Source organism: Muntiacus reevesi, chromosome 17 (genome assembly GCF_963930625.1).
Source record: "Muntiacus reevesi chromosome 17, mMunRee1.1, whole genome shotgun sequence".
Classification (NCBI taxonomy): domain Eukaryota; kingdom Metazoa; phylum Chordata; class Mammalia; order Artiodactyla; family Cervidae; genus Muntiacus; species Muntiacus reevesi.
In genome coordinates, this window is record NC_089265.1 from 47,810,351 (window position 1) to 47,831,610 (window position 21,260).

Sequence of the window (21,260 nt, forward strand, 5' to 3'; positions counted from 1 at the left end):
AGCTGGGTCACAGAGTTTCAGGACTAGCCTTGTAATACACAGCAGCACAGTGGTTCACCATTTAGGGTCATGAAGTCTTGGGTTCCAAATCTGGTTCCAAAAAATGTTAGCACGGCGACTGGGGAGTTATGCTATCTTTCAAAGCCTCAGCTTTACATAGTTGCTGTGAGGATCAAATAAAGTAATATATGTAAGGTAAACTGTCAAGATATACTTTCCAAAAGTTAAAAACATGACTCTCATACAAATATAAAGTGAGCATGTGTAGAAGATTAACTTCACAGATGACTGAGAGAGAATAGGCAAAATGGTTTAAAGAACAGTGGAGACAGCGAAGTATTTATGGTGGCTAAAGGAAAAAGGTTGAATAAGGTGGCTCATTTAGATACCAAACTGGTTAATGTACATAGCAATAAAACTATAACATGTGGGGCTGTCTTCTTTATCAGATAAATGATTCACATCACTAGTGAACAAATTTGATTTTCATCACAATCAGCAGTTGTTCTCAATTGGGGGTAATTTCTCCTTCTAGGGGATGTTTGGCAATGTCTGAAAGAAGCCTGGTGGGCTATAGTCCATGGGGTCGCAAAGAGTTGGACAAGACCAAGCAACTGAGCATGCACGCATGTGAAGACATTTTTGGTTGTTATAGCTGGGTGTGTGTGTGTGTGTGTGTGTGTGTGTGTGTGTGTGTGTGTGTGTGTGTGTGTGTGTGTGTGTGTGCGCGCGCGCGCGCGCGTTACTGGCATCCAGTGGGGAGCGAGCAGGGATAGTCTTAAACATCCTTCAATGCACAGACAGCCCCCGACAAAAAAGAAATATCCGGTCCCCAGTGCCAAAGGTGCTGAGGCTGAGAAACATGGTCTATCAGTTTCTACAAGTTAACATCTACTCTTGTCAAGTTTATCAATAAAATACCCTAATCAAGAGAAAATAGCGAGTCAAACAAAGATACACACTCCGGGAAACGAGCTAACCCTTGGTGGCTGGGTGGGTTGGCTAGAAAATGCTGAGATAACTCTGCAAGGATATGCAGGAGCCCTTTGGCCTATTTCTCAGTTTTGGAAAATTTTAACAATAATTGACATCATACCTAAAACATGGTAGGTACTTAGTGAAGGTTAATTATTTCTATAAATTTATAGGCCACTAGCTAGAAGTCCAAATACCCATACAGTAAAATAAATACCATACTTTTACATAAGAATCGTCACTGTTAAATATTTTTTCCTGTTTAGATTGTTTCATCATGGTCACTTTGAAGAAAGTCCTCCAATACAACCTTTGGACTTACAGATGATAAATCTGTTAAAAAAGACAAGTTATATTTAAAAATTTTTCCTGAAAGCCTGATTCAAAAAACTGAGCCTCTCCTTCTGCATGAAAAACTTTACTGTCACATTGAGAATATCCAAGATTTCCTTAGGGAATCCATTTAAAGTCTGTTACAGAAAGGATGGTAAGGTACAGATCATAGGATTGCAGGCTGTGGCCCTTTTTACTGGTCAAAGTGTGGGGGCTTTTGACATCTAAAATTGAAGTATAGTTGACATACAATTTGGTATTAGGTTTAGGTGTACAACATAGTGATTCAATATTTATATACATTGCAAAAATGATAACCATAATAAACCTAGTTACTGTCACCATACGAATTTATTATTATATTACTGACTATATTCCCTATGCTTTACATTACAAAGGCAAAAAAAGGAAAAAAAGCAGCCCCACAGTTGCCCAAATTCATCTTGTATAAATCAGTTCAATAGTATTAATATATTGACTGGTTGTATCTATCCACTAGGTCCAATAAGGAAAGAAAAACCAGACTAATATGAACAAGAAAAGTTTGATATAAAGAATTTTATAAATTCTTTACATAAAGATCAATATAATTATTTTTAAAATAATGATATTTATACAAATTTAATAAAGAATAAATAGAAAATGTGCCAAAGTGGCTGTAAATAAGTATATAACATATATTTAAATATATATTTATATAAAGCATATGCTTTAAGTATGCAAAATAAAAATGTATAAGATAAATATATAACATAAACAAATAATTAATTACACAATTAATGATAATATTTTATAAATAAAACACCAGCAAGGGATAACATTTTATAAATAAAACACAAGGAAGGCTGCTAAGGAGTAAAGAGAACTTTAAAGAAGATAGAGGTAAGGAATAGCCACAACCTCTAGGGCTGAGAAGAAACACCAAAGGAAGAGACTTTACCATATGCACCCCCACCCCCGCCGCACCCCCACCCCACCCCCGCCCCCGCCCCGCCCCGCCCCGCCCCACCCCCGCCTCCGCCCCGCCTCCGCCCCGCCCCACCCCCGCCTCCGCCCCGCCTCCACCCCGCCCCGCCCCCGCCTCGCCCCGCCTCCACCCCGCCCCGCCCCCGCCTCGCCCCGCCCCCACCGCACCCCGCCCCGCCCCCACCGCATCCCACCTCCATTACTAATGAGACCAGACCTCGCTGGAGAAGGTACTGCCAAGGCTCAGAGTGTCAGGGAAGTAGCCGTGGTGCAATGTTGGCTATATGCTGGCAATCCATTCAGTGGAATTTGGGGGAAATCTGCCTCTAGGATGCCATGGAAAGACTGTTCCCCAGGAGATGTCTCAGCAGAGGCACTCTGCTACAACTACCAACACACGAGAGTCACTCCTTAGTGGCTCAGTCGGGTCCAACTCTTCGCGAGTCCATGGACTGTAGCCCAGCAGGCTCCTCTGTCCATGGGAATTCTCCAGGCAAGAATACTGGAGTGGGTTGCCACGCCCGCCTCTAGGGGAATCTTCCCTACCCAGGGATCGAACCAACGTCCCCGCTTTGCGGGCGGATTCTAAACCGTCTAAGCCACCAGGGAAGCCCAATTCAGTGTCACCTAAAAGCAAAATCTTTCTCCTGCAACGGCTCTCCAGCGCCCCCTATTGACAAAGCTTAACATTGCTCCACTTGACAAGAGAAAATTATTTAGAGGGCCCAGATTCATTTTCACAGAAGAAGCAAAAAGGGATAATCTGGAGCTAAGAGTGAGTAAAATCAGTAACTGACACAAGAGTCATTCTGTAATACTTTTAGGGGCTGACAGTAGTGATAGTTTCAGGTTGATGGTCTCTGAATAACAAGCCAGTGTGGGTCCTCCTGGGCCTGCATGCTGCTATTTGTCAGCTATAGAGCAGTAACTCCGCATGATCCCTGGGTCAGCAATATCAACATCATCTGGGAACTTGTTAGAAATGCAGATTCTAGTACCCTACCCCCAACCAATGGAACCAGAAACTCTGGGGTTGGGGACCAGCAATCTGTTTTCATAAGCCCTCCAAAGAATTCTGGTACACACTAAGGTTTAAGAACCATTGTTACAACAGTAAGTTCTAGAAACTTGCTGTTCAGGCACAAAGAGTCAATAAGGATTTATTTGTATGAGTTTAAATATCAATCTTTATTTATTTACTTATCTGGCTGTACTGCCCCTCATATGAGATCTTAGTTCCCCGACCAGGGATCAAACTCATCAACCCTTGCAGTAGAAGTATGCAGTCTTAATCATTGGACCACCAAGGAAGCCCTAGCCTCATTTTTTAATTTTGAAGAAGACAACCTAACTTCTCTAGGATCTGGAAGCTACCAGGGAGCATAAGATTTTTACCTCTGCTTTAACATTGATGATGTGTTTCTGGACATGTGGGCATGAATGCATCGACTATGCTCACTTTGGTAAGAAATTCTGTTTTTGATGTGCTCTTTATGTACAGGTTTGATGAAGTCCCCAAAGCTGCTATTGCAATTTTCATCTGCTCCTATGGGTGCACAGATGTGGAGTGTGATGCCTATTCTGCCTTTTCCATATCTGTGCTTTTTCCTAGGTCTCCACCATGGCTTCAGTTGTTGAAAGAACAGTTCGAGCCACAAACCTAAGGTCAGCACAGCAGACAGCACCATGGCGTTCACATAAGCTCTCCACTGCACCTTGCCCCTCAGATAACCTCAAGAGTTGGCTTGCCTCCTTGACAAGGCTTCAGCTGCCCAGAACAGAAAGTTTCCCTTTCCCCTGACACAGCCTTTGCCTTTCCAAGCTCCTTAATTTGTTCCTTTCAAAGGAAAGGTGGAGAGATGATGTACTCTCACGAGATTTTTCTGCCATTTTGCTTTAAAATGGAAAATGTGTGTGTGGGTGTGCACATATTTGTATGCTGGAGGAATTATGGCCTGGCTCTGGTCCTGCTAGTAACTAGCTGCATGGGGTTGGGCAGGGTCACCAGCTCTGGTTCTAATTTCTACACTCAGATACAGAGCATCAGATCAGCTGACACTACTCCAACATTTTAAGATTCTATGTACCACCACAAGTGTATCCTTAAAAGATAACTTGTTGGGCTTCAATGTCACCCTGTAGTGAACAGTCTATGCACGAGGCCCTCTTCTAAACACCTTCCTCTGGCCTTAACATTTAGCACAACAAAACCGTCTTACAGCAAATTCAACCTAAAGGGATTGAGGTTATTTATGCACAGAAAAGTGAAGTCTTCAGCAGATTTGCTCCTTTTAGTCTTTCTAAATAGATATTGGCTTGGCCAAAAAGTTTATTCAGATTTTTTTCCCATAAGATCTAATGGAAAAACCTGGGGGAGCTTTTTGGCCAATCCAATACCTCATTAAGTGCTTTGATAAGAGTAACTAAATGTGAAAGCACATAGTGGAAATGAAATGCTAGTATTCTTCATTTCAAATTCATGACTTGTTTCTGTAAATAAAAACATTTCATTCTTCCCAAAATGATTTGAATGTTTCCATTTTTAATGTGTGTTAGTGTCACACATTTCCCCCCCCCTCACCCGCATACACCAAGATAAACAGCCTCTCTCTGATCTATTTTCACATACTGAAATGGGGAAAGTCAAGTGTGATTCTTCTCAATCAACAGTGACACGTATTCTCTATGGGGAAGAGTATTTCAGAAATTTGGGGAAATAAAGTTTGAAAAGTCATATCTAGATGTCTATACAAAAAAAAAAAAAAAATCTTGGCACTTCCCTGGTGGTCCAGCGGGTAAGACTCTGCACTCGTAACACAGGGGCCCAGGTTCGAGCCCTGGTTCTGGGAACTAGATCCCACATGCTGCAACTAGAGACCCTGTGTGCTGCAGTGACAACTAAGACCCCACATGCTGCAGCTAAGACGTGGCACAGTCAAATACATACATATTAAAAAAATTTTTAACTGTTTGGATAAAACAAAATTACATCCATCTAAGCTGGAGAAAATTATAGCCAGGGAGGATAAGCAGAACAGGTGGTAATACTTGCAGAATACTTGCAGCTGCTTACCTGTTTCCTCCTCCTTCTTAAGTAAAAGTGTCCCCCCCGCCCCCGCCTTTCCTCAGCTTGGCAGCATCCCCAGGCAGTGATTCGTAACTGGTTCGAATCTATCCTGACAACTTCTTCCCAGCTTCTTTTGCAGGGAGAGTGGCCAAGGGAGCCACGGCCGCTGGGGTCACCGCTGGGTGATTTGGGGAGCCCTGTGGCTGTCTGCCTCCTGTACCCAGTTCCTTCCTTGAGAGTTGACACTGTGCTGGGCGCTTCTGTGACCTCCTGATGACAGCTCCACAGGCCAAGGACGAAAGACTGTGGCTTTTCTATGACACTTTCAAGTTGTTGAATTTCCGAAAAACAAGTCTTAAGTATGTAATAGTTAGGACTTGAAAGTTGTTTAGAGTCTTATCTGAAATTCAAATTTAACCGTGTGCCCTCTAATTGTGTTCTATTTTCCCCCCTTAAATCTGACAACTCTATGTAAAAACCCTAGACTACATGTCTTGAACTTTTGTTATGTAAAAAGGATTACCTCAGTAAGTTATATTAGTCAAGTTAACATACTGCTTGCATGTGAACTCATTCCTAATATCGTAATAATTTATAAAAAGTACCCAGCATTTATGATGTCCACTCTGTGCTAGACACTGTGCTAGTTAACAGCGGGTATTTGTAATTGAGTCACAGAGGTGGGTCCTGCCTTCAAGGAGCTTGCAGTCTAGCTGGAGAGACAGCTATGGAATGAGTGATTCTCTAAGTGGCAGAGTAATTACAACTGTTCTCAGCGCTTTGAAGGAAAAGTAGAGGAACCGTGAGAGCACCTCTGAGGGTGGGGTATGGAGAAGGGAAATCCTTGAGAAGTGGCATTGCAAGAGTGAACTGAAGGAGGAGGAGTTAGCAGACTAGTTGGAGGGAGGGTTGCAGAAGTTTGCGCTAAGCCTCAGGAGCAGTACGTGAGGCTGCTGTGACATGGGAAGAGTCCTGGTGAGTTTGAGGAGAGGAGGTTCCAGCGGCTGAGCAGCAGAGAGTTGAGTGATGGGAAATGCAGGCAGAGAGGCACTTAGAAGGTGGATCATGGGTGCCTTGGGGGCCATATTAGGGATTTCAAAACTTATCTATACTCTCTACTATACCTACACTAAGTACTGTTGGTACCCTCACCTTACAAAGAGGAAATAAAGACTTTAATGTGTTTGATCAAAAGCATAAAGAGTTATTAAGTGAATGAACTGTAATTTTAGCCCAGATTTCTTTTTTTTTTAAATAGTGTAAAAAAACCCCCCTAATCATTACTGAGTGCAAGCTAGTTACAAACTTCTAAGTAATGAGAGCTGATCAGATGAGTCTGTAGAGATTGTTTAAAGTTAATTTAAGAATTTATTTTATATATTTATAAATATATTTATACAAAATATATTTATATTTTGTGAATGTGAGAAATCTATTATTAATAAATAACAAGTTGATCAGTAATTTAAATTCCAGCATTGAATGGGGCATCAATAAATTATACAATTATACAGATCACCTGTTTGTGCTTTCCAATGCAAGTTCCCCTGTACTGCATACCACTCAAGTCACTGTGGCTTACTTATGGAATTTTAGACCATTGGTTTGGCAAAAACAAAATAAAACATGCACACAAAAATCCTTATTTGTAATGAAGTCTCAATATAAGTGACACAAATGATTCAGCAGTTTCAGATACATATGAGAAACAATTACAGCAGTAACAAGGACAAAACACATACAAAAAGATACTGTTGCAAATTGTTGGTTTATTCAATATGATTGCTACTCCTGGTAAACCCATTATTTGCAGGAGGTGGGCATGGTATGGGATGGTCACAAATATTTTTTAAAAATTAAAAATAGAAAAATATAAAGAACATACTGTATGTGAGGTAAATGTTATATGATACTTGATATGATACATGCAACAAATATAGACACATTTGCATACATATATAGACTCATCCACACAAACACACACATCAATAGATTACATATATACTGGATTGTGATCTACATCTTATTTTTTACTTTGGGTCCCATTCATAAAAGTTTGAAAATCATTGGTCTAGTGAAAATGACTCAGTCTTTGTGAGCTATGCTGTATCTGTGCACTTCTTGGTGTGAGAAAAGCATTAGGGTAAATTTTGGTCCATTATCATGGATAGCCACTTACTATTCCATGTGTTAAGGAAATCATGTGTGACAGAACAAACAAACAAAACAACAGACTGTCATTGTACCAAAGTGCACAACGTATCTTGGTTATGGTACTTGAATAGATTCCTTTGAATTTTCCAATTCACTCCAGGAAAGTTTCAGCCCATTCCTACTTTATGCTGTCACTCGCACACCTTGGGAATAATTATAAAAAGAAAAGAAATTAATGAAGAATTCCAATTGTCATTTTATTAAATCTTCACACTAACATCAAGGTGTGTTAAGATTACAGATTCTGGGACCAGAAATGCTGGTTTTCTGTAAAGAACTAAATTGAGTCCAAATCTCATTCTTTTAATCCTTGTGCTAAATTTAAGCCTATTTTCAGATATCCAGTATTATTTGCAAATTGGTATAATGCTCCTTGACTTCAAAGAATGAAATAATTTGAGAACTAGAAGAATATCACAAAAGGTGGCTGATACAGTAATATTCTTGTTTTGGAATGGTATCCTTGGTTTGAGGAAAGAAGTATTCTTATCTTTTTTAAAAAGTAAGGATGCCCCGCTGAATATTTAGTAACTTTGGCTTAGAAAGTCAATGATCAGCCTGCCACATTCTTATCACACATCTCATGCTAGGAAAGCACACATTTTTTTGTAATCTTTGAAGTGTGCAAAATATAAAAATGATTATACTCTTTGACCCAGCAAGTGCTACTTCCAAAAATTTTAAATATCATTCAAGAAGAAGAAAACCAGCAACACACACACATACTTTACAGTATGTTATTTGCCAATGTAAAAATCTTTTTAACAACACTAAATATCTAACAGTAGGAAATGGTTCAATAATTTTATGGCAATTATACTACTGTTACTTTATAATTGGAAATTATATTTTAAATTCAACATAGAAAAATATCCCCCTAAATTCATTTTATTAAATTTTTATTTTGCAATTTTTAACCCTCTGATTTGACATCTTTCTTCTGCAGGAAGATGTCAATGTCAGGTCTTATAATTTACTTTTAATAAACAAAACAGAACTCAACCTCGAATCCTTTAACTGGGAGAGCTATTTAGTTTTATTGTTTCATCATATAATGGACTCTACAAAGCTTATTCAACATTAAATACTAATTTAAAAACAAAAGTAAACATGCCAATTAACCATGTAAGCCATGTAACCATGTAAGACAGAGATTTAAATTCAATCTTTGTTTCTGTTTCATTATTATTGCTTTATTACAATTATGATTCTATATGTTTAGAATAGAAAATTAGTTTATGAGATACAATAAGAAGCCTGAGGAAACATTTGAAGCCCTCCAGAACAGCCTGGTTTAACCTCACTGAGGGTTAAACCAGGCTATGCTAAGGATCCCTCCAGGCTAGCTTTGCCAGGGAACTGTGATTGGAAGAACTGGGAAAGGTGATGGTTACTATAAATAACACAGTAACTTATTTATACAACTGGGAAAAAAAAAAAAAAACAAATATAAATCTTGGAGGCAGGAAAAGCTGATATTCCTTGGATTTTATGTCTCTTACAACATTTTTATTCTTTTTTTCTTTTTAAACTTTATCCAATATCTCAAATGCAGGCAAGATAGTCTTAGGAAGGAATACTTCCTTACAAACCTCTAGGATGTAGGTAAGGAAAGAGGAGAGTGTCATAGACATAGAAATGTACTTTCCTGTGGGTTTTCAGCCCCCGTCAAAACACGCCAGCTTTTCTTGGGTCTTGGACCAGATGGCAAAAGCTGGCATTCAGTATGCTCTCTGCCTGAGCTACGTGATCAAGGCTCGTTCATTTTTCTCAGCAGATACAGCACAAGGCCAAACGTCAGCACGAGACTTGGTCATTAAAGGACAACTGGACCCGAGCCTAGCCATTATTGAGAGAATGGAAAGGCATAGGTGTTCAACCCCTGTAAGTATCAACATCCTGTAAGTACCCTATCAAGATCAGCAAGGGAGCCAACAGCTCTCAGGGAGTGGCCCTGGCTCAGGTGCTATCATTTACAAAGGCTGAGCCGCTCCCTTCACTCTGCATTCTCTGTATCCACCGATGCTGGGGCCTGAGCTTCGTGATGGGGGGGCATGCCTTTCATCAGAGTAACAGATGGCAGGGGTGAGCAGGCATACCTGGCAAGGATTTTAAGTTCCACTTACAGGAGGAAATTTTAGTATGGTCCTGACATTTCTTTAAATAGGATCATGCCTACAGGAAGGGCTGATTCTGAAACTGGGAGTGTGTTAGGATCAATGAGCTGCCTGGCTGGGCTCAAGCGCCTAGTCAGTTAGGAATTTACTGAGGACACAGGAAATCTAATTCTTTCTGAGAGATGATGACATTTGCACCAGGGGAATTGCTTCTCACCAAAAGAGCATGTAATATTCTTCACTGCCAAAGTGACTCATACTGTCTTCTCCTGAGCCAGCAGATGACTGCATTTTTATGTTAGCCATGAAAAGTGTTAGCTCAAACACTGCCAGTGAAAGATTTAGATCTATAGTTTTGTTTTCCCAGCACACTTTGTCATCCTTCTTCTGGTTTCTACCCCCTACTCTGCCTTCCCTTTGGGGGATTTCTCCCCTTAAATCAGGATGCCTTTCCTGAGCTACTCAATTACAATATCAGTACATGATCCACTTCTAGCCCACCAAAGTAAGCCATATCCCAGGCATAGTGATTGGTTTAGCAAAAGTCATGTGACCCAAGCAGGACCAATCAAAATGTTTCCTGGGACTTTTCAGCTGGGATAATATAGAAAATTGATTTTAAAATGTTTAAAATAAAGAATTTTAAACATATGCAAAACTAGTGAGAATAACATACAGATCCTTCTGTACCCAATACACGGCTTTGTTTATCAACTCATAGACAATACTGAAAAAGCATAAAACTGTCTTTTTACTGGGGCTATTGGATTTAGGAGGATGGTGTTGCCAAAATACTTCATGTCTGTTAGTGGAGAGAGACGGACCTCAAAATACGCTCAAACAGAAAATGAGAAATTGAGGCAGAACCATGAGGACTCCATTGGCACTCCTTAACTCAGTTGAGCCTGAAGCCACGGCCACTCCTGTACTTTCTTTCTGCTTAAGCCAGATTTAGGAGGATTTCTGTCACTTGCAAAATGTATTGTCTTATTGTCTGATATGAAAACCTTAAAGAAATACTCAGTAAGTTTTTTTAAAATCTTGTTTTTGTTTTGGGAAATAAGTATTTACGAAAAATCTTTGAGGAATAAAGGAGAAAGAGAACTCTTTGCCTATTAAAACAAGATCATCAGCATTTAATTTCACTCAATTCAAAGAGTAATTTCAGTTCTATTGAAATAATAGCCAGCCATTAAAAATTTTGAACTAAATAACAGAAATATCATTAAAAGAGATAACAAAGGGTGAATATTTTCACCCTCAAAAGAACTCAAAAAGTAATCAAGTCCCTAGACCCATTCAGAGCCTCTGATTCCGAACTGTCTTCAAAGCAAAGAGTGAATGGATACGATCACTCTTACATTAGCATTCTGCTATACCATTCTTGGGGCTTCCTTGGTGGCTCAGTGGTGAAGAACCCGCCTGCCTATGCAGGAGACCTAGGTTCAGTCCCTGGGTCAGGAAGATCCCCAGGAGAAGGAAATGGCAACCCACTCCAATATTCTTGCTTGGGAAATCCCATGGACAAAGGAGTCTGGTGGGCTGCAGTCCATGGGGTCACGAAAGAGTCAGACATGACTTGGTGACTAAAACAACAACAACACCACCATTCATGGGTGTGTAATGAAATATTTTACCTGGCTGCTCCTTCACAATCCACTTTGATTAGACAATACTAACCCTTTTGCTTTGCTAGTTCTTGTGTTAGATCTTCATATACTTGTGAAAACAGGTCTTCCTCAGATTTTGTTCCATCTAGATAAACTGAGAAGGGGAAAAAAGAATAGTTCAAATGCTAACAGGCTTATTAATATGGGATGCTTATTCTGGCATTTGGCATCTCTTGAGGGCACCATAAGTTTAAAGAACCCAAGAACGTAATTTTAAAAGAAATTAATAGCCATTAAAAAGAAAAATATAAAGCTGGATACAATAGGCAAGAGATTTGGGTTATTACAGGGAAATTCAAACTAGCTGATGTGAAAATTATAAAGACAAAAAAGACACAGACTTAAGTGGCATTGTGCATACATCACTTTAGGAGCACCAAATAGGTGCTTTCTCAAAACAATCATTTAAGGGACTAGTTCTCGAACTTCTTTATCAGGATAACCTGTGAAGCTTCTTAAACCATGCCGTGTGTGTGTGTGTGTGTGTGTGTGTGTCTGTCTGTCTGTCTGTCTGTTTTTTGTGTGTGTGATTTCCATCACGTGTGTGCTGAATCTGCATTCTCCAGGCCATGAGATATATATATATATATTTTTAAATTGCCATAGTCAGTTTAGTATAAGAAATACGTTATAAGAAAATTCTGTAGGTTAAAGGAAGGAAAGGGTCTTTTAGTCAGAATATTGCAGAGGAAGGGGGAGGTAGGAGAGAACTTTGACTGTTAAGAAAAGATGCTCTGGAAAGTGTGGAAAGGCTAGAATGTGGGGAGGCACGAACAGTACAGGAATGAGACTTTAGATAAAGCAAGGCTCTGCCTTAGCCTTTGGAGACCTTGAGATCCTTCCTGGCTGTTTAGATTTTATCCCAAAGGGCTGAAGACTCTTTGGAAGCATTTAAGCAAGGTAGGAGCATGAAATGGTAGAGGTGGGGGGACAGGCAGTAGTAAGAAGACATCCCTGCAACCAATGGTCCAGGTCGGAAAGAGTGTGACCAAAAATGTCATGAGAGGCCCTGGGGATGCGGAAGAGGGGTTGGACTGGACTGAAGACGGGATCATAAGAGCCTCCAGACCATGGGGCGGTCCCGTGTGCTGTCTGTATTTACCAAAGAGGCCATGAAGTCTCTCACAGTAGGGGCAACTCTCTTTATTCTGAAAAGATGTGTCTGCTCTGGTTGCTCTGCCCCATCCAAAAGCCTTCTGTCTCCAGCCTCCTGCATCTTCTCCATGTTGTACTCTGTATCCCAGGGATCTGTTCTCAGTCCAGCCCCATAGATCCAGGTATTTATATCTAAATCACTGCTTTAAGTCCCGTAGGGATCTCAACTTCATTACTGGCATGCAGAACAGATGTGCATTCCTCCTTGCAAATCTGTTGAGTCCTTCATTTTTTCCTGTTCTCTGAAGTAGTTCAGTTGCTCAGTCGTGTCCGACTCTTTGGGACCACATGAACCGCAGCACGCCAGGCCTCCCTGTCCATCACCAACTCCCGGAGTTTACTCAAACTCATGCCCATAGACTTGGTGATGCCATCCAACCATCTCACCCTCTGTCGTCCTCTTTTCCTGCCCCCAATCCCTCCCAGCATCAGGGTCTTTTCCAATGAGTCAACTCTTTGCATCAGGTGGCCAAAGTATTGGAGTTTCAGCTTCAGCATCAGTCCTTCCAATGAACAGCCAAGACTGATCTCCTCTAGGATGGACTGGTTGGATCTCCTTGCTGTCCAAGGGACTCTCAAGAGTCTTCTCCAACACCACAGTTCAAATACATCAATTTTTCGGTGCTCAGCTTTCTTCACAGTCCAACTCTCACATCCATACATGACCACTGGAAAAACCATAGCCTTGACCAGACGGACTTTTGTTGGCAAAGTAACGTCTCTGCTTTTTAACATGCTATCTAGGTTGGTCATCACTTTCCTTCCAAGGAGTAAGCGTCTTTTAATTTCATGGCTGCAGTCACCATCTGCAGTGATTTTGGAGCCCCAGAAAAATAAAGTGTGACACTGTTTCCACTGTCTCCCCATCTATTTCCCATGAGGTGATGGGACCAGGTGCCATGATCTTAGTTTTCTGAATGTTAAGCTTTAAGCCAACTTTTTCACTCTCCTCTTTCACTTTCTCCGAAATAACACCTGGCAATTCCTGAGTTGTTGTCTTTGACACCTCAACGACCTGCACCCTCCGTATCTGTTCTATCATTCAGCTCCTCTGAATACATATGTCCCATATCACACCCTACACATCTACCCTTCACAAAGCCACAAGGATCTGACCAAACAAAAATTTTATATCTATCATATCCTTGGAATAAACCTCTCTGCAGAGGGCTTCCCACTTTCCTTAGGACAGTGACCTTTGGCCTTGTGAGGCCTGTACCCTTCCCGTACCACCAACGATCCGCTGCTTTGTCTTTTTCTACCACAGCCTTCTTGCCAGTGCCCCCGGCCTTTCCACGCACCAGACCCACTGTCTGGGTGGTGTCCCACCCCCACCTTTGTCCAGCTAAATCTCTCACAGAGTGGTTCAAACGTGGCTTCCTCGAGGACGCCTTCCCTGGCTGCGGAGGCCAGACAGCGGCCCTGAAGCTCCGTGTCACAGTGCGCGGCAGTTAGACAGGAGAGCTGGTGTGCTTCACGTCTGCTTCCCTGGGAGAATGCTGGTCCAGAAGACTGGAGACCAAGCCTGTCTTATTTCCCTTGAAAACGCCAGGGCAGTGCCTTGTTCGGGGAATGCATTCAATCGGTATTTGTTGAATGAATTGACGATTGAGAGGTTGCTACACTTTGACAAGAGTCATAGAGAGAGAAACAGAAGCCAGGAGAGCCAATGTGGAAAAGGAGGGTTCTGGCTTACAATGCCCTTTTACAATCTAATGCATGAGAAAAATGCCTTCTGAAATCTTGTGTACTCTTGTGTACTTTGAGGCAATGACAGTTAAAAGTCTTCCTTGAAGGGAAAAAGGCACTCACCAATTTCCCACGAGACATTCTCCATTTCCTTTTTGTGCTTTAGGTACATGGGCCACACGTGGCTATCAAAGTACCCTGGGGCGTCTGGAGGCGTGTAGACCCTTGTACTGTCAAAACATGTAGGAGACTTTATGCTGACAGAAACACAAAACTGATAAAGTAAAATAGCGGTCAGGACAATGGGGAAATCACTCAGAGATTGAGAAGGATTAAGACCAGACTTTTTAGGCTCAATAGATAGACTTAGTCCTCTGATCTAAAAATGAACTTTGCAACTCACTGACTACCCTTCCTAATTATCTTTCCCCCCTCAAGTGATTTATAAAAGAATTGACAATATAAATAATGATAGCAATACTGTTATGTTGTAGTAAGCTTTAAACTAATCAGTGTCCTCAATGGCTGTAGCAGAATACAGGCCAATTAATTTAAAATCATAATCAAAATGAAATTGCTCCATATGAAGATTTAGGAAAGATGAGCCAAACAGCTTGTATTAATACAAGAACCTTTTCTTAGAAAAGTAATTTGCATTACTCCATGTGGGAGGCCATTTATGGAAAAAGGTCTTGTTCTTTGTGAAGAGTTGAGGCTTCCCTTGCTTGAAAAATAACTTATACACATTGTTCAATAATGCTGTTTCCTTGTTTTTCTTTAAGTTTGTCTTTTGAATGACAATCCACAAAGGCATTTTCAAAACTTACCTCCTCCTCCGCTTACATTCTTCATATGGAATTGTCAGAAAATAGCTTCTATTCCATATAGTGTCAAGGGGCCTAAAATAACAGCATATTTAGTGCATATTTAGTTTTTTCCCGATTCATGCAGAGTCATTAATAGAGCGGGGAATGCTTACTTATAATGGAAGAGAAGGAAACCTTCAATAATTAAGATGGGAATTTCCTCAATGCTTTCCTCATGTGTTGATACCAGAGAGTGTGCTGGGTTTTCCATCCAGCAGGAAATGGTGGACATCATTTCCTCCATGTTAAGCGCTTCGAGCACTTCAAACAAGAAGACACAAATATGAAATAAATACAACAAAGGTTTTACGCTGTGGCTTTTTATGATGAGGATATCCAGTGACCTATAAACATATAAATAACACTATTCTATTTTTCCTTCAAAACACCTAATTAACAAACATTTTAGACAAAAAAATATAAACTCTAACATTGATAAGATGGCATGTTTGATATATTTTCATTCTAGAAAAATTTAAACACATACAAAAGTAGAGCATAGAGTGCAATGAACTCCCATGTCCCCACTTACCAACTTTGAAAATTATAAACTCATTGCTTTATTAACTTCTATTCCCCCTTGACTATATAATGTGTAACATTTTTGGATGACAAAATATTTGTAAAATAGTTAGAAAGACAGTGACACACTGGGGAAATTACCCGCAGTATACTTGGCAAAGAATGGGTATCTTTAATATATAAAGAGCTCTTACAGATAAATAAGAGGAGGTAAATCATTAAAATAATTTACAAAGGATACAAATACATAATACTCAAAACTTTAACATGTGCATACTTTCAGAGCTTACAGTTGTTAATTCTAGAAAAGCACCCTGTAACAGAGATTCTCAAAGTGTGGTACTTCCAGCGGCAGCAGCATCTGAGAACTTATCAGAAATGCAAATTCTCACTCCTACTTCAGAACAACTGAATTGAGCCATCTGTGTGTAGAGATATTTTAGTGGAAGGTTTTAAAATTATGAATTAATCCCTTTAATAGATATAGAGCTATTAAGGCTTTCTCTTTGTTCTGATATTTGTTTTGATTAAATTGCATTTGGTAAGATGGCTAATTTAAGTTTTCAATTTGCATAAATTGTTCATAATATCCTCATCTTTTTTATATTTGTGGAATTTGTAGTGATATTGACTTTTTTTGTTTTTCTCTATTTTTTTCTTGATTAGTTTTGATTAACTTTGAGGATCACTCAGATTCATCAATCTGTAAGTTTACATCTTAGGCCAAATTTGAGATGTCTTAGACCATTCCCTTCTCCAGTGGACCACATTCTGTCAGACCTCTCCACCATGACCCGGCCATCTTGGGTGGCCCCACACGGCATGGCTTAGTTTCATTGAGTTAGACAAGGCTGTGGTCGGTGTGATCAGATTGGCTAGCTGTCTCTGATTGTAGTTTCAGTCTGTCTGCCCTCTGATCCCCTCTCTCAGTGCCTACCATCTTACTACTGGATATCAGTGGAGAAATAACTCCAGAAAGAATGAAGGGATGGAGCCAAAGCAAAAACAACTCCCATTTGTGAATGGGACTGGTGATGGAAGCAGGGTTCGATGCTGTAAAGAGCAATACTGCATAGGAGCCTGCAATGTTAGGTCCATGAATCAAGGCAAATTGGAAGTGGTCAAACAAAAGATGACAAGAGTGAACATCGACATTCTAGGAATCAGTGAACTAAGATGGACTGGAATGGGTGAATTTAACTCAGATGACCATTATATCCACTACTGTGGGTAGGAATCCTGTTGGGGAACGTTTAACAGGAGGATTCCTGCATGCTGTTTCTCATAAATCCTCTGTTCCTTATCAGTTCCTGGCAACAGGAACGAGTGGAACGGCATGCTGCTCCCAGGACTGAGGTCACAGGATGAGACACATGCATGAATCTCCTTCAGTAAACATTCTCCTTATGACAAAACTGCTTAGGCTTGATCCTCTTTCTTGAGATATGGATTGTCTCCTGACCTTATGACCATTGTTAATCCATTGTTCCCTTGACAATGGTTGCTGTACATTTGGTTTTCTGATCTTTATCATTGTCAAAAGAAATTCCTTGTACAACAGCCTATATATACTCACAGAAAGATCATTAAAGCACCCTTGCTCCACCAGAGGCTTGGGTCCCCATGTCTTTCTTTCTTTCTGTCTCTCTCTCTCCCTCTCTCTCTCCCTCCCTCCCTCCGGCTGATTCTCTGGAGTGTGGAAACCCACCGAGCTCACTCTCCTGCCTGGGCTTTCAAGACCTCCTCGAGAGGGCGCCCGGTGCCTTCGTGAGCGGCACAATCCCTGTTCAAGGGTTTTATTGGTTCTCTGCATAAATCAGGGAATATTAGCTTCTTTCTCTCACTTTCTTATCGTCAACTTTGGACCACCAGGTCCATTTAAAGGTCCATTGGTCCATCAAAGGACTGCAACAAGTGGCGCCCGAAACAGGGACCAGGTATACATGGCATCTTGGTCGGAGTGACTCAGGACCAATTGAGGTCGGGACCTTTTTTTTTTTTTTGAGGTCGGGATCTTTTGAGGTTGCTAAGTACTAAGACATGGGTCAAACAGCTGGAAAGCCCCATCATTTCTCTACTTTACTTCACCATTTGTTTAAAGTTCAGGGACTTTTGGTTTTGCACCAATGAATAGAGGCTTGCCTTCAAACAGTCGTTGAATGTAATCCTTGGTTCCCTGATAAAGGCAGTTTTGATTTAGAAATTTGGCACCAGGTCAAAGAAAATGTTGAATGAGCCACCAGACAGAGAAAAAATATTCCAATTGATTTCTGGCCCCTGTGGTCTCTCATTAAAGCTGTAATTCTGCCATTTCAAGGTAATTCTAGCCCTCCCGATATTCGACAACAGACAAAACACTTATTACATGAATATAAATTAGATGATGAAACTTTACAAAAGGCCCAATTAAAACAACATAAAATATTTCAAAATTTTCCTACTAATCCTACCCCAGCTACTCCAAATGCTCCTCCTCTGCCAACAGGCATGACTCTAAAAGTCTCTCCTTTGCTAGAACCTAATGATTCTGACAACGACTCTTCTGAGACATTTTCTGACACCAAAACTGGCAATACTTTTCTAAATAATAATGAGGAGTCCTTAACACAGACTCATACTTGCAAAAAATCAACATTTACTCGCTCTCCTCCGCAACAGAGGCTCTCTGGATTACTGGCTTTGCAATCATAAGTCTCTGAAGCTGATGGTTTCCTCGCCTTTCCAGTTTTAGGAAATCCTGATGCTCAAGGGCACATAATACCTCAATATGAAGCTATTAGTTTTTTTTACATGCAACAAATGCAAAAGGCTATAACTATGTATGGCCCACATTTGCCTTTTACTAAAGAGCTTCTAAATGCTGTGGCATCTTCTATTGGAAACTTTATTCCCTATGATTGGCGAATTTTAGTAAAAGCTCTCCTTAAACCAGGAAAATATCTTCAATGGACAATGCGGTTTCATGATATAGCCAAAGATCACACTAACAAAAATGCTCGAGCTGGCGCTCCCCAAAACCAAATTACTTTTAAAATGTTAACTGACACCAGACAATTTGATGCCATAAAAGCTCAAATACTGCCCTCCCTTGTTGCATAAACAATTGAAAACAGTGGCTCTTGAAGCTTGAGATCAAATTACTCCTCAAAGAGAGCCTACAGGTAGCTACATTAAAATATTACAAAGATCTAGTGAAAATTATGCTGATTTTTTAGCTAGATTAAGAACTGCTATTTCCTGTACTGTAATCAGAGAAGAAGCCAAAAAACAGCTTAAAAAATTACTTCCTTATGAAAATACAAATCAAGAATGTCAAAAAGCTATAGCTTCAATTCATGAAACTTAGACTATTATTGATTATTTAAAGGCTTGTTACAATCTAAGATCAAAAACTCGAAAGATACAAATGCTAGCTAAAACAATGGCTGCTTGCTTTAAAAGGAAAAATAAAAGATGCTTTACATGTGGAGATAAAAACCACTTAAAAAGAGAGTGCCCTAAAAAGGCTAATAAGAAACCTCCAAAAATCTGCCCTCACTGCCATAAAAAACAAACACACAAAAAATACACTGGGCCAAAGATTGTAAATCTAAATTTGATATTAAGAACAAAACAAAACAAAACAAAAACTATTCCAGAAAACTCCAAAGAGGGGACCCCCCCCAGGTCCCCTTCAACAAAAACTAGGGACAAATTCCATCTTTTCCCTCAAACCCTCAACATCCGACAGTGCTGCCATTGATATACCAGCCTTAAATGATTTTTTCCTTTACCTTCAAGCAGTCCTTTCTAGAATACCTACCAGATTTATTGGGCCCCTGCCCCTACAAATCTTCGGTCTTTTACTTGGCCAATCTAGTTTGACTTCTAAAGGAATTACTGTTCACCCTGGAGTAATTGATTCAGATTATAAAGGATAAATTCAAATTATGATGTCAACTCAGATTCTATGACAATTCAAAAAGGGGGACAAAAATTGCTCAATTACTTCTTCTGCCTTACATTTCTATTAAACTCCTCTAATGATGTACGGACAGGCAGATTTGGCAATACAGATAAAAAACAATCCTTATGGACATCATTGGTATCTGAATATGCCTGACCAAATATAAATATCAAAATTAATGGTAAAAGATTTTCTAGTCTCCTTGACACTGGATCTGATATTACTATTATTTCCAAACACTTATGGCCCAAATCCTGGCCTATACAAAAAATATCTTGCCAAATTACAGGAATTTCTCAAACCAAAGTACAAGAGGTTTATCAAAGTGTTCAAATCTACCCATGTGAGGGACCAGAAGGCCAACCTGCAACATTAAGACCTTATGCGATAGATGCACCCCTTAATCTAACAGGAAGGGAGTTACTTATGCAATGGCAAACTCAGATATTAATTCCACATTTTTCTTAGGGGCCACTGCTCATTTAACAAATAATGCAATTATTAAAATAACTTGGAAGAATAACAAGCCTATTTGGACAGAGCAGTGGCCCCTTACGAAAGAAAAATTACAGGCTGCTAAAGAACTTATAGACACACAATTAGAATTGAAACATATTAAGGAATCTTGCTCTTCTTGGAACTCTCCTATTTTTGTTATAAAAAATAAATCTTTATCAAGGGTGAAACAGATCACCAGCCCAGGTTGGATGCATGAGACATGTGCTCGGGGCTGGTGCACTGGGAAGACCCAGAGGGATCGGGTGGAGAGGGAGGTGGGAGGGGGGATCGGGATGGGGAATACGTGTAACTCTATGGCTGATTCATGTCAATGTATGGCAAAAACTACAATACTGTAAAGTAATTAGCCTCCAACTAATAAAAATAAATGGGGAAAAAAAAGAAATCTAACAAATGGCATCTCTTAACAGACCTTAGAAAAGTTAATGTATCTATGAAACCTATGGGTGCATTGCAACCAGGGATCCCATCGCCTACTACTATTCCTCAAAATTGGCACATTATTATTATTGATTTACAAGATTGCTTTTTAAATATACTTTTACACCCTTTAGACTGAGAGAGATTCACTTTCTCTCTCCCTTTTTCTAATCACATCGGGCCTCATAAACGATATCAATGGACTGTGCTGCCTCAAGGAATGATGAATTCTCCCACCATGTGTCAATACTACATAGCTAAAGCTCTTGAGCCTGTGAGGAAACAATTTCCTGACTTTCTTGTTATTCATTATACGGATGATATATTGTTTTCGGCTCCATCTGTTTTAGAAACTCAACACATGTTTGATATAGCTCAACAATGCTTAAAAAACTCTGGGTTAATCATTGCTCCTGAAAAAATTCAAACCTCTACACCTTACCATTATTTAGGATTTCTTGTTAATAGACAACGTATTACTCCCCAACTAACACAGATTTGTATTGACATATTATCAACTTTAAATGATTTTCAATAGCTCTTAGGCGATATAAATTGGACTAGACCCTCATTAGTGAAAGTTAAGTCAGTCAGTCGTGTCCGACTCTTTGCGACCCCATGGACTGTAGCCTACCAGGCTCCTCCATCCATGGGATTCTCCAGGCAAGAATACTGGAGTGGCTTGCCATTTCCTTCTTCAGGGGATCTTCCTGACCCAGGGATTGAACCCAGGTCTCCTGCATTAGGGGCAGATGCTTTAACCTCTGAGCCACCAGGGAAGCCCCCTAGACCCTCATTCAG

At 40.1% G+C, this 21,260-nt stretch overlaps 1 protein-coding gene across 3 annotated transcripts in view; it reads right to left on the minus strand.

Moving 5' to 3' along the window:
* Positions 1-7,090: 7,090 nt before the first annotated feature.
* Positions 7,091-21,260, minus strand: part of NMRK1 (nicotinamide riboside kinase 1) — a 36,487-nt gene continuing 22,317 nt past the window's right edge. For all 3 annotated transcript variants that reach the window (XM_065908442.1, XM_065908441.1, XM_065908443.1), the window contains 5 exons: positions 15,166-15,313; positions 15,014-15,085; positions 14,310-14,416; positions 11,353-11,436; positions 7,091-7,698 (listed from right to left, as the gene is read on the minus strand). In XM_065908442.1, the coding sequence (XP_065764514.1) occupies positions 7,679-7,698; positions 11,353-11,436; positions 14,310-14,416; positions 15,014-15,085; positions 15,166-15,313 (431 nt within the window). In that variant the 3' untranslated portion in view covers positions 7,091-7,678. The remainder of the gene's footprint in view (positions 7,699-11,352; positions 11,437-14,309; positions 14,417-15,013; positions 15,086-15,165; positions 15,314-21,260) is intronic.